A 17,935-nucleotide genomic window follows, 5' to 3' on the forward strand; every position below is an offset into this window, starting at 1 on the left:
TGGGGGGCTGGCCGGGCAGGCGGGCAGAACAAGACCCACAACGCGTTGGTTAAAATTAATAATAATTAATAATCATAATAAAGAGCCTCGACTTTCACTTAGCCAGGTGCAGCTTCCAGCAGGCCTGTCCCCATGTTGATGTAGCGACAGAAGCTCCACAGTTCAGGGCAGAGACGCAGCGGTAGGGGGTTTGAAATACGTGTCTGTCAGCAGCAACACTCATTAAACCAGTATTCTGTCATTCAACAAATCGAGAAGGTGTGCGAGAGAACATCATCTTCTAAGATCTTCCTTGTCTATATCAATAGTGCTAATCGTGGGCCCCCTTTCAGAATTAGAGAAAATACCCGGGTTAATCACGCACCTTCCTCCTCCTTTATGCAAAGTGTTGGCTCGACGGGAGAGCAGCTGAACGAGCGTGACGTCAATAAGGAAATATTTTCCTTGGATGACTCAGATGCAGATCACCCCTCTGTAGCTGTCGCTCACAGCACGTCCATCCCAGATTCTTAAAAAGTCTGCCCAGCGCTGTCTCCGGAATACCTCTGATTTCTGGCTGGCCCGCCGTGTTCTTGGTCCTTCGTTTGTAGCTTCATTAGCAGCTGTTAAGGGCGATTTCTTGAACTATTTTGGGAAGGTAGCAAGCAGCGCGTGGTGTGGTCCTTGCACCAAAGGCTCTTTGCGTCTTTCTGCCAAATACAAGAACAGCCAAGGGGACAGTGGTGTCCGTGGACGGTGGTGGATGTGGCTCAGGTTGTCACCCGGCGTGAATCAGCTTGGGAACTGGAGACCGTACTCTGGCATTGGATAGGTTTGCTTCTTTTGACATGAAAGATTGTGTCATGAAAGCCCAGACTGTATTTAGTCTTTTGAAAATAGGTGGAAAACTTCTGTTTGTGTGACACTGCTCGGGGTTATCTGCAGCTCCCATGAAAAAAAAATGGATTTGGAGTTTGGAACATAAACCAAGTGCTTTTTTCCTGCCCCTTTTGTAGCCTTGAGATTTTGGCTGAACATCAAGCTTAATTATAGAAATTCAATTGTAGCCTTAACAACAGTGGAACCACTGTTGTTCTGTACTAAGACTGAAAAGGTTTCTCTACCCATCAGAAAAATGAAACCATAAAGAAGCAGCCTTAGCCGAAGTACCAGAAGCAACAGTTGGAAAAGAAAAACCTCTTTATCTTCTTTGTATCTTCTCACGTCAGACAAGATCAGCTTTTCTGTCTCTCAGTTTTCGCTGCATCCTCCTAAGATGCTTTAACTGTCCCATTCTCCTGTGGCTAGAAAATGTTCTGTATGTTTATGTTGTGTTTCTTTACTGCAAGAAGTAATTTTTTTTTTCTTTTTTGCCTTTTTTCCCCCTCTGGCTGGACATCATGGTTCCCCCTGTGGGCATCACTGCTGTTCCTCTGGAGCTCCTAGAGCCTCCATTCCAAGAGGCTCCATATATGCTTAATTTCAGGCTTTGTTTCTCCAGCTGCTCAAAAACTTTCCCAAGTGTAATTCATTGAAAACAGCAACTTCATCTTAATAAATTAAATGAACAACAGAACACATCTGAATAACACCAGGTGAAGAACATAAGCGTTCTCGATTGCAGCCGGAACACTCAGTGTAGGGACAAAGCCCATAAAGCTTGGTTTCTTCTTGTTCTTTTCAAGATAATGGGTTTCTTTGAATTTCTTGTGACGAGAAAGAGGGAGTGACTTTTTAAAGGGTGGCCGCACACCAGGGCAAAGCCATGCAGGGACAGGTGCAGTGAACTGGCTGGATTTCAGGTTGTGTTGACTGTCATCGTTATTTATTTGTTTATTTTATGCCTTCTAGTAGTACCTGGGTTAATTTTAGATCAGCCCGGTGCTGGAGGAGGCTGAGAGGTCATGACAAGGGCTTTTCAGTGTGACTCGGTTATAAGCGCGGTGTGAGAAATTCAGAATGTGGATGTGTACAGGGTCACTTGGGCCTCCTGTTTGTCTGTTGGACTGTTACAGATTGGGGAAAAGGGCTGTTCTCTCTCTTGTGAAAAGTGAAGAAAGCGAGCGTTACCCCTTGTCTCCAGTGGCATTTTATCTTCAGAATTTTCTTGTGATTTTTCCTTACAAGAAGATAAATGATTTTATGTTCTAACAGTAAGAATCATGTCAGATTTCTTTTCACTGGACTGTTTTGTGTGTTAATTTTTATAAAGGATGCAGTAAGACTGAAGTTGTTCGGCTGTCTGGCAGAAATCACACCCTGTGAGAGGGAGAGATGGAGGAGCTGTTAACATTAATTATTGAAGTATAGCTGCAATTAAGGATGAGTAGTCCGGAAGTCCTCCAGTAAAATAATCCCTGACATTCTTCTTTTCATTAGTAATGTGTTGTGTATTCAAAAGCTAAGCCAGCAGCTTGATGTTGGTTTCGGCTCGGAGGCTCTCCCTGCTCCCAGGAGTTTACTCCAGCCTGTCATATGCATAAATTCTCAGAGTGTGTTTTATGAGCGTACTGAATTGCTCAGATGGCAAAAGCCAAAACCAATATAATTGTGACGTCTAAGACTGCCTGACTTCGCTAAGCTGGGGGTTTGGATTAGGAAAAGTGACTTTTTGCAGCAATGGGGTTTCATTTAGAGTGAGTAGCTACAGTGATGGATGCACCTATCACCGTCCTCAACTCCTTCAGCATTAATCAATTCCTATAGATTTGGGAGTTCTCCCTTCTGGTTGCTTCTCTCTAATTATGAACATGTGGAAATAAGCCAGGTAACCGTAGAAAATCTCAGCTGAATGCAATAAGGCTTGAGAAGAAGAGAATCATTTAATGGATGATTTGAGAAGTTGAGTGCTCTGCTTCTCTCAGTTTATGTTCTATGGGTGTTCCTATAACAGTTCATCCAAAGTTTTGTTTCTTTGCCAAATTGAAAGGCTGTAGATAGAGAAAAATCAGTTACATGACGCGGTGCAATTAAAATTGAGGGCTCTATAAAGAAATGGAAACGTTTGCTTGGGAGAAGCCCACTAAAAAGGTTTGTGTGAGCTGTTTATCGCAGTTGCTGACCTGTGCGGGGAGCAGTAATTTTTGCAGCCTTTCACAAATATCTTTCTCTTCCCTTCCCAGTAAGAACTTAATTTAATCCCAGACTCTTGACAGATCATTCATGCAACTTTTCGTTGACGTGACGGACGTCACTTGGGTAATTGCATTTAGTCAGACTCCCTGCCCATTAATCCAGCTTGGAAAACAAGAATTGCCAAATTACCCCAGCGCTCTCTCCCCGGGTGACTGCCCAGCCGGGTGCTCCTGGACCAGGTTATTTTTGGTTGCAGCCAAAGGTCGAGGGGACGGTAGGTGTGCATTAGTCTGTGATAAACAGGAGGTTCCTACGGTGTGCTTTTGTAATTTCCATGGTGCCTGGAGGGGTGAGGACACATGGGAAGAGCAAAGACGCTGGCTTGAGGGCTCCGGTCGCACCGCATTCCTCCGGCTTTTATGCCAAGCACCTGCGTTTGGTTTTGGTTTGTTTTGGAAGGAAAACAGATATTTTTGGTTGACTGTAAAGACAGCAGCTAGTAGTTTTGTTGTTGTTTTATCACTAATGTCATCTGTAAGGGTGATTACACGCTTTCTGAACCCCAGGTTCGTCACCAGGCTTTCGGAGTTCAGCACTTCAGGGAAAGAAATGAAACATTTTAAAGTTTTACCTGAAATCACACCCACAGATCTGAAGCCCAAGATGCCATCCTGTCAAGGCTTACTGTATAATTCTTTCTAAATAAAGCTGAGATATCCCTGAAATAAAGGACCTGATGGGTTATATGTGAAGTATTAGACCTCTGTGAGGATGAACTTGTCAATGCTCCGTGCTCCAGAGGGAAATTAAGGAATTGTTTTTCCGTACATGGACTTAACCCCTGTCACGCTTTCGAGGTGCGGATCAGGACGGTGCTGTAACGTGGACAGCACAAAGGAAGGTTGGAAAGCTGTACGCTGGCAGAAGAAAAAGCACATGTACTGTTTTTTATGCCATCTTGGCTGTCTCTCTGGCTGTTTGCTCTTACTGTTAGCTTTGCCATTTCATGCTTCGTTGTCATTTCTCAATACGCATTGTCCAGGCGCTCTTTTCTTTACGTGTATTTCTCAATACATTGTGGAAGGGGAGCAGAACATGGACGCTGAGCGTTCAGAGGGTGAAAACACAGCATGATGAATCCTAAAAAATTCTCATTTGATCAGTTCTTTGCAGTTCCTGTACCTCAGCCATGGGGTGAAGCTGAACTCAGGCAGACGTTTGGGTCATGAGCTTGTGATGGCTCCAGGTGCCCAGCGGAAATAAGTGGAGGACAATTCACCTTATTGCTGTTACGAACACAAGAAAGATTTGGGTGTCACGTAAAAGACTTGAGGGGGTGCTGTCCTATTTGGACCCATGAATAAATCAAGTGTGAGACAATTCAGTGTTAGAAGGGAGAAAATGCAATGCATAGGGTATGAAAGTCTGCGTTTCCCACTGCCAGCGTGGACTCAGCCACACCATCACGGCTTGTGAAGTAACGTGGTTCCACCTCCCTACGGTACCCGAGACAGTACTGTTAATTTCTCCAGTGAGTAAAGGTTTTTAGAGTACTATATGTTTTTCTTAATGCACAAAATATTGGCATTGCTAAGCTATAAATCTTACAGAAAAAGCAAGTAACTTGCTTACAAGTTCGATAATGCGACAAGCAGATGTTTCCTCAGCTTAGAGGTTCTGTTGCAATTCCTGTGAGACAGATGCTCTAGAATTCGCCAGGAGCTTCATACATTTAGCCATTGCTTCCAAAGATGAAGACAGATAGTTGAGGTTTAAAGACTCCCATGAGCTTCAGTCTTTTTATTGTTTCAGACAACTTACAATGCTGTATTGTGCAAAATATCAATAAAAACATTTAATCTCTTCCAGGTTTTCAGACAAGGATAAAAGCATTTAATCTCTTCCAGGTTTTCAGACAAGAAAGAAAGGCTGATGCATCTTAAAACCAAACAGGGAGAATTCCAAAAACAGTAAGTTGTAGTTATTAAGTGAAAATAAACTGTAAGAACTCTCAGAAAAACAAAACAGTCTCTTTAACGCACTGCTGCGGGAGACAGATGTAGTCCAGATAGTCATAAAACTTTCAATCGTGTTTTTTCCTCTAGTGTTTTGAAGGCCATGGAAGGGAAAAAATAACTGATCAGCTGGTGAGTCGTTCAAAGCATCCCATAGCTTTCAAACTCTCTGAATTCCTAGATCTCATAGTTTAAAGTTACAATTTACCTTGAGGGCATTGTGTTGCTTTCCCAAAAAGCCTGTTGTAAGCAAAACTGAAATTGGCTCTGCAAGCAGAGTGCTCCAAACCGTCACTGTTTTTCATTTCTTACTAGATATTTGTTCGATAACTTACTATACTGATTGACTTTATACTAAGCGTTCGATTTGTTTGTGGCATTCTTCTGTGCACAAAATAGTATATGAAATATTTATTTATTCGTCTGATACAATTAAGAACATCCTGCTACTTTTGCGCTAGAGCTGCTGGCTTTGTTGTTAATCATTAGCCAGTGTGTTTGAAGTCGTTTGTGCCCTAGAGTTGCTGAATGTTCTTTTTCAGAGATGGAAAATAATGTCTTGCAAGATGAGGATTGAGCAGCTGAAACAGACCATTTGCAAAGAAAATGATGAAATGACAAGACGTGAGTAATGCCTGTGCTTTTGTGATGTGTAAAACTCTGTGCCTTACAGGGAAAAATCGATTGATGTGAATTTGAGTGTTAGTTTTTAAAAATGGTGAATTTCCAAACCGTCTCTTCTTAAATTAGCTTGAAGGCATATCGGTGAGTGGATTTTAGCCTTTCTATGCTTGGGTTTTAATTAGCAAACAGTAGACATTATTCAGCTGGATGGAGATCATTTTGCAACAGCTTTAAAAGGAAATGGCTTCGTCCCTAGAGATGGCTTCATTCAGTGCAGTGTTTCTGATCACTTCCTCTTGATGAAGAGGAGCAAACAGCTCTGCAGCTGTTTGGAATTTCATGTAACTGATTAATTTTAACCCACACCTGTCTAGAAATCCCAAAATCCTACCTGAGCAAGAGTCACTGAAACACGGCACAGGCTGGTGGGTTGCTACCATTCAGCAGCCTTAGTTTTGAAACTCATTAAAGTTTTTCCACATGAGAGATTTGAAGGGTCATTTACTAGAAGAGAGTATGCAGCACTCCTTACAACCTACATGCGAAGAAAAGACAGGAAGCACACTCAGAAGCATATTGATTGAATCAGGAACATTTTCATGACTTGAAATTCAAGAGGAGCCATACAGAGAGTGGACGCAGAGGCATATACCTGAGGATAGTTGTGAAGGAATAGCACGAGCTTGCAGTGATAACATCAAAAAGGCTGAGATGCAAAATGATTTTCAATTAATAAGGAGGGTGGGTAGTAACAATAAGAAATGTATAATAAGAAAAAGATGAAGGAAGAGGCAAGCCTGTTAGTTAACAAGAAAGAGAGCAATTAACAGTGCAGAGAAGGCTGAAGCATTCAGCACCGCCTTTGCTTCATCTTCTCACAAAGAAAATGTGATCAGCTGCTTAGCCAGATTGAATTCTACATCATGAGAGGACTGCAGGCTAAGGAAAGAAAACAGACAGCTAAATATTATTTTGATTATGTCAGCAAGGCCTTATAAGATTCACCTTGGGGAACGTAAGGACCAAGCTGAAGTAGTCTCTGGAGCACTCAAGAATACGTGAGGGAGAGGATGTCCCAGGAAACAGAGTGAAAACAGCATCTTTTTTTGAAGGGTGGAGGAAGAGCTGATGACAGAGTCATCCTGTTATAAACCTCTGACCACTATGAAGGCAGTTAGAAGATAGGAAAATTAAAAACAGGCATCGCTTTGTTAAGAATAGGCCATGTTGGAGGTGTTCAAGACCAGGCTGGATGAGGCTTTGAGCAACCTGGGCTGGTGAGAGGTGTCCCTGCCCATGGCAGGGGGTGGCACTGGATGGGCTTTAAGGTCCCTTCCAACCCAAACCATTCTGTGATTCTGTGATATCAAATCAACCCCTTGGCTGGAGGTCAAGTGGTCTAGCAGAGGGTGAAGCAGAAGATGCAGCATACCTCGCCTTGGGGCACTGCCCCAGACTGTCTCATGAGCAAGCACGGACATTTGCTCTGTGTGTAGTCACTGTAAGCTTGACACAGAAGGCTAGAAGGGCTTCATTCAGAGAGTGAAAATACTTTTGAAACCGAGGAGATGAGACAAGTGGAGCTCAGCAGGAGGCTGTTCCTGGCCCAGTTTTATTCAGTATTTTCCGTAATATCTTGCATGGTAGAATAGAAGGTGGAATGGAGGAAGCCAACGTGAATGATGATGTGATCCCTATGTAGAAAAGAGTCAAATTCAAAATCATGCCGATAAATTGACAGTATCATCTGAAAAGGACAAGGTCGAGTGTGCTTTCTTTAGGAAAGAGAAACATATAAACCCAAAATGGGGGAACAGTGGTCCCCACTTTTACAGGAGAGGATCTGAGGAATTGCAAATTAAATAAAAATTATCAGTCTAATTGTTCTTCAGAAAGGTTCAGACCTCATTGTGGGTTATACTAATATCAGCATGGTATTTAAGATGGAAGCAATTGTCCTGCTGTGCCCGGCATTGGTGTTGCCTCAGGGGAAGTCTGGTGTCCAATTTGAGCAATTCAAGGAAGATACAAACCAACTGGAAAAAGTCTGGAAGAGAACATTAGGAATAAAACCCAAGGAATGGCTAAGAAAATTGATGGTTGGTTTGGTTTAGAGAAGAGGAAGGTGAAGAGAAGCAAGCTTTTCAGTAGGTAGAAGATAATTATGAAGGAGATAATAATGACTGCTTCTCTTTAGCCTGTGAAGAAAGGAGAAGAGGAAGTCAATGTGACTTCGAGGAGTTTAGTCACCTTTTCCCACAACGCAGCTCTGAAGGTGGCAAAATATTAGGACCAGCTGGGGAGTGGAGGTCCTCCCCTTTTCTACCATTCTGCCAAGTGTATTCTCTATAGCTTTTTGCAACTTCTGTGATTCACAGTGAACTTGATTAGATTTAACCCATGAACTGACCTAACTATTGCCCAACTGACCTGTCGTTAGCTCGTTTACCCCAAAATTGCTCTTGGAGATAGACCCAAGATGAACTCTTGCCGTGAGTAGTTGGATGAGGAACCCAACTTGGTTCAACCTTGGACCACGTTAGAAAATGTAAATAGGTTGTTTCTCTTCTCTTGGGTATGGTATAGCTTAGTTTTCTGAAATAAGAACAATTTCTAGAACTTTGGGTTCCTGCTTTTGTAACTGACTCTCCTGGATACCTCAATAATTGGTGCTTCTTGAAATAAGGGTTTTAAAATCTGTGTGCTTGCCTTCTGTCTGTGGAGAACAGTTCAAGGAGAGAGTCTTGCAAACACCTGGCACAGCTCTCTGTTGGGCATGGATCGGTGTGCCTGCGCATGCATTTATCAGGCAGCGTAGATGTGGGGGACACAGTGGTGTCCTGATGTACTGGGGACAAATTCTGATCACCTCGTAAACTGGGTCATAAAGCAGAGGTGCTATGCCAAAAAAAAAAAAAAAAAAAAAAAAAAAAGGACGGTTGTTTCTGCACCCCAGGATTGGTAAAGTGGAAATGAGCATGCAGTGTTCTCCCCTGCTTCTCAAATAATTGCTGTTGGATCTGCAGAAAAGGGAGTTCACTCTGAAAAGGTAGCCTTTCAATACAACATGAATGGGAAAATCAAACAGATGGACTTTTTACTCCTCCTCTGTCTCTTATCTCTTATTCTTTATGCAAAAGGAGAGTTTGGGAATATGAATGCAAGCATTACTTGATTCTCTGTTGATGGTGCAGGAGTGCTTGAACTGAATTACTAGCTGACACATAGGGATTCTTGGTATCGCTTAGAGAAAAGTCAGTTTTTCTACGGTTCCTCTAACAGGGGGTTACTAATTTGATAAACCTGAGGATTATGAGTTCTTATCTGTATGGGAAAACTATTCTCACTTTCTTTAATTTAGGACTTTGCATCTCCCACATATTGCATCTTCCTCCCAAACACATTGTGGATCGCAACAGATCAGTTAGATGACTGTAAATAATTCCTGATGCTCAGAGAAAGCACACTCTGCATCTGCGAGGGCAGGCACCCTCCGAGGTGTAGAAGAAGAAATGTTTTCCTGTGCGGGGGGTGAGGCAGTGGCCCAGGTTGCCCAGAGAAGCTGTGGATGCCCCATCCCTGGAGGGGTTCAAGGCCAGGCTGGATGAGGCTTTGGGCAACCTGGGCTGGTGGGAGGTGTCCCTGCCCGTGGCAGGGGGTGGAACTCGATGATCTTCAAGGTCCCTTCCAACCCAAACCATTCCGTGATTCTGTGATTTTTTTGCTGCCCTAGTGGGCAGACTGTCAGTCTGGATGTGTTGTTTGAGGTAGCTATAGCTGCTTAGAGGTTTTCCAGATTTTAGTAGTATATAATGTAGCTTCTTTGAGTAGCAGCTGCCACGGAGCATTCTCATTGTAGCTCTGGGGCTCATCTGTGCTTTGCAATCAAAAAATATCAGTAAAACAGTGTCAGGGCTTAGTGCTTCCCTTCTGTGCACGGGGCAGTTATCCCGCTCCTTCATTACAGGGAAGCGATGCCCTGTTGTAAAAGAACCTGACTAATGCTGTTTCCTTTCATCCATAAAAATGGAAAGTGAGTGACTAGTAGATGGGGGCTTTTGTTCAAACTAGAGAGTGTGTGTAAGAAATATTTTCCTGTGCTTTGGAAAGACAGAAGTGGTTAACTCACTGTCTTCAGCACCATATGTTTGCGGAAGCATTGCCACAGTCAGTTATTTTATGGGAGAATCAGCAGATGCTCTTGAAGGATATTTTTCCAAGCCTCAGTGTGCCTGACGCATGGAGTAAATTCAGGCAGTTGCAACACTTCAGTACGTAAACACATTTCTCCTTTTGTGGCTGGAAAGGGAGATAGCCAGTGTTCCCTGGTGGTAACGAGAAGTCTGCACCGTTGGGATTGAAGATGCTGTCTGCACTTGATTGTGGCTGCAAGCAGTGCATGTCTTTTTGGCCAGCACCACGCAAACATGTACAGTCAAGCTATTTCTGTCATGATGATTACCTCAGAAGTTTAATTAAACCATGCAGTCTTGGCTTTTCTCCTCCAAATCCAAAAATAGCTGGGTAAAAGATAGGAAAAAAAACCCAATTTCAGTCTCTTTGGAGATCTTAAAAAAAGATTAAAAAGTTGTTGTGCCGCTGAGCAGCTGGAAAATGTTAATAGCGAAGCAGGGTTTTCTGTTTTAAGCTGCTATAGATCTTGTTTTCTATAAATATTAATAATGTTTTTCTCTACGTTTACTACAAGTACCTCACAGCTCCTTTTCCAAGGCTAACATCTGCTGCTGTTTGCACAGATGCGGAGGGGCTTCTGAGAATTAAAGAGGAGAACCAGAAGCATTATCGCAGGGCTCAGCGGCATCAGGAGAAGAAAGAGAAGATCCAGAGGCATAACCGCAAGCTGGGAGACTTGGTAGAGAAAAAAACCTATGACTTGAAAACCCAGTATGAGCATCTGGCAAATCTTCGTCGGACGCATATCCTGGAGCTAACGTCAGTCATATTTCCCATTGAGGAAGTGAAGACAAGCATGAGGTACAGAAGGTTTATCCTTTTGGACTCATTTTGCTTGGGTTTAAACACCCAGAAATGAGTCACGTAAGTCTAAGCTAGACGTTCTGGCTCCCTGAGCATCTGTGGGGAGAAGGAGGTGTTTCCCAAAGGCAAAGCTAGCAGCTCCCTGCTGAGGGATCTGAGCTATGTGTCCAATGTTCAACTTTTTAAAAATAGATAATTAAAAGTCCCAGAAGAAAGGAAAGTGGGTTTGGGAATAAGGAGTTTTGCAGGAGCGTTCCTGATTATATTTTAAAAACCTCTTTAAAAACACGCTGTTCTTCTTTTGGGTGCTACAGAGATCCTGCGGACGTGTCTTCGGAGAGTGACAACGCCATGACCTCCAGCACTGTGAGCAAGCTCGCGGAAGCCAGGAGAACCACGTATCTCTCTGGGAGATGGGTGTGTGATGATCACAACGGGGACACCAGCATCAGTATCACTGGGCCTTGGATAACCCTTCCTAACAACGGAGACTATTCGGCATATTACAACTGGGTGGAAGAGAAGAAGACTACACAAGGACCAGGTAAGGAGCAGGGTCTGATCAGGCTTCTGGGGTACTCCAGAAGCCACAGAACTTGCAGTCAGAAATAAATACCAGGACAGGGATTAGTCCACTGGAGTCCTCTATTGTGGGAAGTGCTCACTGGGACACAGCGCAGTGTAATAGAGAGAGAAAGTTAATTATTCACAGTTTTGACATGGTTCACATGCTGTCATTTTAACAGGAATTCCAAGAATTACTATTTTCTCCTGACTTCTGACAGATCTCGCTGTAAATAATTGCTGGATTCAGGCAGTTCTCAATACTGACAAATGACATTTTCCAGAGTAGACTTGAGTAACACATTAACACACCCACTGAGGCTGCATTTAAAAGGAGACTTGCATGATGTTTTTATTTCGTTCTTTCAGATATGGAACATAATAACCCTGCTTATACCATCAGTGCTGCATTGTGCTATGCAACTCAGCTCGTTAACACTTTGTCTCACATACTTGATGTAAATCTTCCCAAGAAGCTCTGCAACAGGCAAGTAAATGCATGTTCCCTCTAAGGACGTGAATCAGTGACTAGTTTTGACTGATCTTAATTCAGTTTGGTTTTGTGAACAAAGTCATTACTTGGAGCAGCTTTTATGGTAACGATGATGGCTCATGGATTTTTGTGCTGGTTAATTTTGGGTGGAGGGCTGTTAGGATTTTAGACGGCAGTTACTAGTCCCTCCCTCCTTTTTTACCTCCTGAGAATGTCAACCAGCCATCATAGTTGAAAATAACAGCTCTCTAATTGACATATTCAGCATCCTCAAACGAGAAATGAAATATGACAGTCCATGAACAGCGCTTTTCATCTGATGAGACCCTACTGTGCTGTACAAAATCCCAGCCCAACTCTTAGTCATCCTGAACAGCTCCACTACGTTAAGTGCTGTAGAACAAGGCCTTATAAAGCAGCATGACAGCAAGGTCATTCTCTTTAGGATAAAACACCGATGGGGGACATACCTGGCTGCCAGACGACTGGGAGTGGATTGTGTAAACCCCATGTGTGGTGAAAAGCACTGTTAGGTTTTTAATGTCCATGTGGAGTGGATGGGATCTGTACAGAAGTACTGAGGAAGCTGTAGACCTGATCAGTCTTCCAGAGGTCTCAAATATGCTGCTGAGATTCTTTTAAGTGTTTAAAATAGTTGTTGCAGTTGTACAGGGTCCCTGCAGTTTTTTTTATACTATTATTTGGGTGCTCAGTCTTCACAGAAGGGAAAGGTTGGGAAGGGGAAATGATGCAAGGTTGAAAAGGAGAGCCAAATTGCTTGGCTGCCGTGGATCTTCGAGTTTTATACAGTTTACATCACCTGTCCGACAAGCAGTGCTTGTTGATGGAATGCTAACAGTCTTGCAAGGTGAAAAATTAATCTCCTGAGCACTCTAAAACCGGCTGTACAGTTTAAACAAGCGCTTGCTGCGAGGATGTTTACTCCAGGATTTGTCAGGAAGCCAGGGCACAGAATGCTGATGTCTCCAGTAGGTGTATTTTCCCAGCGTTTTGCTTTGTGTATATATCTATGTGTGTGCGTGTGATGTTCCAACAGCGAGTTCTGCGGAGAGAACCTCAGCAGGCACAGATTCACGCGGGCGGTGAAGAAGCTGAATGCTAACATCCTTCACCTTTGCTTCTCTCAGGTAGGGGGGATGCACATTTGGATTCTTTAAATAGCTTTTAAAATACCAGCTGTGCCTGCAGGTTTCCTCCAGTAACTGACCATGTCTTTTTCTTACCTTCCCCACGGTAGCATGTAAATTTAGATCTGTTGCACCCACTGCATACGCTCAGGAACCTTATGTACCTGGTCAGCCCAGACACGGAGAACTTGGGCAGGTAAGAAAAGCAGTATCTCGACTCGCCTGTAACTGAATCCCTTTCCAAGTTATGCGTTTGCCTTCTTACTTATAAGGGAAATTCTTCTCTTCTGCTGTACCCATAGATGAGTCCAGCACATCAGAAGACAGGAGGAGACAGGAGAGGACAGAAAAAGGGGATCCTGAGTAGGAAGTCAGATTTCAGAGATGTGTGTATGCTCTGCTTCTGCATATGGCAGGCTCAGCTGGAGGCTTTGCAGCTGATTATAGATTTGTTTCCCCAATGCCCAGAAGCAGGAACCCCTTCCCTCCAGGGGACTGCGGCTTATATGCTGGGCAGTCCCACTGTGCTCCAGATAGGACCCTACCCACACCTTGACAACATGTAAATACCTAAGAGCATCCAGCAGCAGAAACCCTGAAACCAATACTAGGTAAAGCTTTCCCAAAATACTTCATGTCAATGAACACCCTAGACCAAGGTTGACACTTCAGATAATATTAATTTCTATGTAAATTAAGATAAAAGGCAACTTTTCTGTTATTTTAGTACGTGATGAGAAGAACATTCAGTTCCTGTGGGCTGCACGCACCAAGTTTAATAATCTTCCTCTTTATTTTACAACTTAAATATAAGAAAGCCAACAGCATTGATTTCGTGTTGGGATAATCCAGCACAAGTCATTTGTGCCTGAGACAGTCTGCAAATATTTGTTTAATCTGACTGCTGCTTTATTCCCCCTTAAACACTGTCATGTTCTCAAATCTACTTTTCCACTTGTTTCTCATGTACAGATCTAGTTTTTTCTTTTAAAACCTGCAGTGCCACTAAGAGGAACTGAATGCATGTTTCCAACCATTTCCTGTATGTTCTTGGGCTATATCCCTACTGATTCAGCTCAAAGACACGGGGAGCCAAATCTCTGTAACGTAGTTCGGTTTGGAAAAAATGATGGGCTTGCTGCTGCTTGTCTGAAAACAAGGAGGTGCAGGAAATTCCCAGAGAATGAAGAGCTGTGTCCTGGAAAGCAGCTGCTGTAAAGGATCCAGGTGCCAGGGTGGACAAAAAACTAAGGCAGACAGATCCCCAGGATAATTTTGATAATAAAAATTTTAATAATAAAGGGCTGAGCGGAGAGGTGGGTCTCGCTTCTCTGTGCAAATGTTGCAGAGCTCCGCATGTATCAGTTGGGTCCATGTAGTAAAAGAAGAGGTTCCAGGAAAAATACCTACCAGCGAGGGGCATAGTTCAGTCTGTGTAAAACTGTCTCAGCTCGCTAGAGATCGGATTGAGAGATGACTTGATTTCCACACCTTCATGGAGAGAAAACACAGGCTACTGAATGGCTTTAGAGACACCCTTGGAAGCAGAGAGCCTGAGCTAGGCTGAAATGAGGCGCATGCGTTTAACACAGAGCATAATTACCCGCAAGAATGACGGTGGGGATTCCCTGTTCCCTTATGTCGTCCTGTCAAGGCTGGATGGGATTCTGGAATGGATGCTTCCATCAAGCAGAAGTGACTGGGCTCAGGACAGGGGAACGGGTGGAACGTGATGGCTTGTGGTACAGAGGAGGTCACTCGGGATGATCCTTTGGTCCTTTCTGCCTTAAAACTGGTGACTCTCTTCTTATGTTGCCTTGTAAGCAAAACGCCTTGCCAGAAGGCAGCACTCCCATTCTTTTCCGGATTATGAAAGGGGAGTGTTTACCTTTCATTTCTCAGCTGTCTGCAAAGTTTGCAGCAACTCTTTATTTTCCTTTAGATATTAGTTGCCTGATAGTCTCCTTTAGAAGCTGCTGTTTTCAGATACATATAATTTTACTAAGATTTCATTGTCTGGATTAAAATTTTTCATGTTAAATTGCTGCTTCAGGTTCCTTCTCCCACTGGAGAAACACTCTTACCCATGTTAAATTCTTGCACCCGTTCCACTGGCCAGCTTTTTGCTTTGGAATGAACTTTGCTCAGTAAAGCTGTTTCAGATTCTGGCTGCCCCATGCTGCAGTGCAGAGCAGTGGGACGGGGTGGGATGCAATCGCTTCTCCCACCAGGCAGCGGCAGGAGGAACTCGGAGCCAGGGGCAGGTGGGTTTGGGCAGGAGCTCTGGAGACCCAGCCCATCACTCCACTCGAAGCAGAGGCAGCTAGAGCAAGGGACTCAGGACCACGGCTGGTGGGGTTTTGAGTATGTCCAGAGACTCCACAGCCTCTCTGGGCAGCCTGTTGCAGGGTTTGAGCAGCCTCAGAGTAGAAAAGATGCTGAGATGTGGCTCAGGGTGAAGTGTGGCTACGGGAAATCTCCAGCTGGGAGTTGTGCCAGCCCAGTTCTGATAGCTGTAAACTAAACCCTTCCCCTCGCTGACAGAGCTGCAGCCGTCTTGGCTGGGCCAGGGCTAGCGTGAAAAATAAAAGCTGTTCTGCAGCAAGCTGAGATTTCCACCAGTGGAGCTGCGAGTTATTATCCATCGCGTTTTCTTTAGCCAAAGCAGAACAGCTCCTCCGCCGTTCCTGCCCGGTGGATTGGAACCCAGCGACCGCTTCCTGGGCCAACTGTTCATTTCACCGTTGTCGTAACACAGTTATCGGTGTAGCCGGCAAGCTTCTCTGTGCCAGCTGATAAACACAGAGGTGTTTGAATTTCTCTGCCGTGCCCGTGACAGAGCAGGGTGCTTTGGCACGCCTGGGACTCGCACCAGCAAGGTGACAGGCGTCTCCTGCGTGGTACCAAACGGTCTGACAGCGTTGTGTCTGCATTCGCAGGTCTGGGCCATTCGAAATCAGTGCTGATCTCGAAGACTCCATGGAGTTCGTGGATCCCAGCGCCACCGGTGAAACGGATGAGAGCGGAGACGAGCACGTCAGCGACGAAGAGACAGACCTAGGGACAGACTGGGAGAATCTGCCAAGCCCCAGGTTCTGCGATATCCCCTCTCAGCAGGTGGAGATGCTGCAGAGCCAGAGCACGCAGGTATCCCAGCCCATCGCCAGCAGCAGCGCCGGTGGAATGATCTCCTCCGCCGCTGCCTCAGTGACCTCGTGGTGGAAGGCATACACTGGACACCGCTGACGAGCTATCCTGGGAAAAAGTTCATAGGATTTGTGGAAGGAATCCCTCCCCAACAATGCTGTAGTAAACCTTACATATTCAGTTAAGTAGTGCCTGGAACAAAGGAAAGGTCAGACTTTCATTTTTGTAAACCAGAAAAAAAAACCTTTTTATTTACCCAAGATGACTGTGATGGTACCACTTTGTAAATTAGCTAGCGACATACTTCTGACGGATTCTGCGACGGCACTTTGTGTCTTGGTTCTGTCTGCATTGTTGAGTGTCAAAGAAAAAAGGACCCGGCAGCCTCCAGCTCTACTTTCTAAAGAAGAAACAGATTTTGGAGTATTTGGATCGGGATGAGCACAGAGAGGAGGCTGCTCTGTGCGCAGCCTGGACAGTGGTGCAAGTGCAGTTCACATTTTCTTAACTCCTTACAGGGTTTTCATTTGTGTGTGTTTTAAAATCTGTCTTGCATAATGCAAAAATGTGTATTTCTAAATTTTTTTCATTCAAGACATGAAAATTATGCATTTTTAACATGTTTTCTAATCTCTGTTGCCATATTTTTAATACAAAGGATCAGCATGGACAGGAATTCACACAGCAGATTGCTCTGATCTTTCCATTTGGTTGTGAATCTTTCCCCAGTTTTGCCGTAGAAAACTGGTTTGTTTCATGCTGTTTCCACCGGTAGGTAGTCTTGAAGTTTCGTGTTGTGCTGTCCAAAGCACACCGGCTCTTTACTCAATACCACACACCAAAGAAACACTGGACGTCCTCTGAGCTAGACCCACATCCGACGCCGATCCAGGGTTGCGTTGTTGCAATAATATTCATCCGTTACACCACGTTGCCACTTTTTAATAATCAGAAAAACCTCATTTCAAGCTAGTCACCATCTCCACACTACATGCGTTTTAAACCCTATTCTATTTTATGTTTATGATGGGTTGGGTTTGATTTTTTTTTTCTTATTTACTGAATGCCAAGTAGTTGATTTCATTTCACTGCAGGGCTTGTGTTTAAATCTACAGGAGGTGCGATACGAGCAGATACGTTCGTTAACACGCTCCTCTGCTTCCCCTGCCTTAAAGATGGGTTTGCTCAGCGAGACATCCAGCGTACGGTTTACATTTCATGGCGTTGGGACGCTGTACCTCTCCACGGGGTAAACTCACGTAAAAGCATCCTCCCGTCCCTCCCAGAGGGAAGATTTGGGCCGTGTCCCTGCCATCAGGCAGCATCCTTGGCCGTGTTTCAGGTCCCAGCCCTGGGCTGGCTTGCCTGGCCGTCTCGCAGAGTGGTTTGGGATGGTTTTGCTCCATTCCTCTCCCCACCAGCCAGTGCTGCCACCCGTCTCCACCGAGGAGCGGGAGGAAAAGTGGTTTTGGTATTAATGCCGGCAGCGGTGCCGGCTGATATCGTGTCTCCCAGCCCCCCGCCCCTCTTTGGCAGCTCTTTGGCAGTGGGGATGGGCATCCATTGGTGGTAGATAATTTTAATTTTTCTTTTTTTTTTTTTTTTAAAAAAAAACCAAAGACCCTTAACTCCGCACTGCCAGCGCAGTTAGATGAAGCCACCCTCGGTCCTACCGTTCTTTTGGTCTCAGTCCAACAATTGGGTTCGTTTTAAGAGAACAGCCAAGACTCCCTCGACTCCTGCAGCCTGCCCGGGGCCAGGAGGGTTTGGTCCCTGCTCCGTTCCCAGCACTTTGCTCACTTGCAGCTATCGCATCCTTGGCAGTTCTGAGCAGCCAGCACATGCTCACCAGTACTGTACGTCGGGCTCTTGGCATTCCACAGCCCCTTCTG

At 44.5% G+C, this 17,935-nt stretch overlaps 1 protein-coding gene across 1 annotated transcript; it reads left to right on the plus strand.

The window, feature by feature from the left end:
• The first annotated feature begins 3,882 nt into the window (after positions 1-3,882).
• On the plus strand, positions 3,883-16,142 carry ATG14 (autophagy related 14). The gene is given in 11 exon segments (XM_010079139.1): positions 3,883-3,911; positions 4,962-5,024; positions 5,160-5,182; positions 5,185-5,201; positions 5,612-5,693; positions 10,451-10,688; positions 11,006-11,235; positions 11,625-11,742; positions 12,806-12,896; positions 13,007-13,092; positions 15,836-16,142. Coding segments are annotated over 11 exon segments (1,284 nt in total).
• The last annotated feature ends 1,793 nt before the right edge of the window (positions 16,143-17,935 follow it).

The sequence above is a fragment of the Pterocles gutturalis genome, unplaced genomic scaffold (assembly GCF_000699245.1).
Source record: "Pterocles gutturalis isolate BGI_N339 unplaced genomic scaffold, ASM69924v1 scaffold8281, whole genome shotgun sequence".
In the NCBI taxonomy this organism is placed as follows: Eukaryota; Metazoa; Chordata; class Aves; order Pterocliformes; family Pteroclidae; genus Pterocles; species Pterocles gutturalis.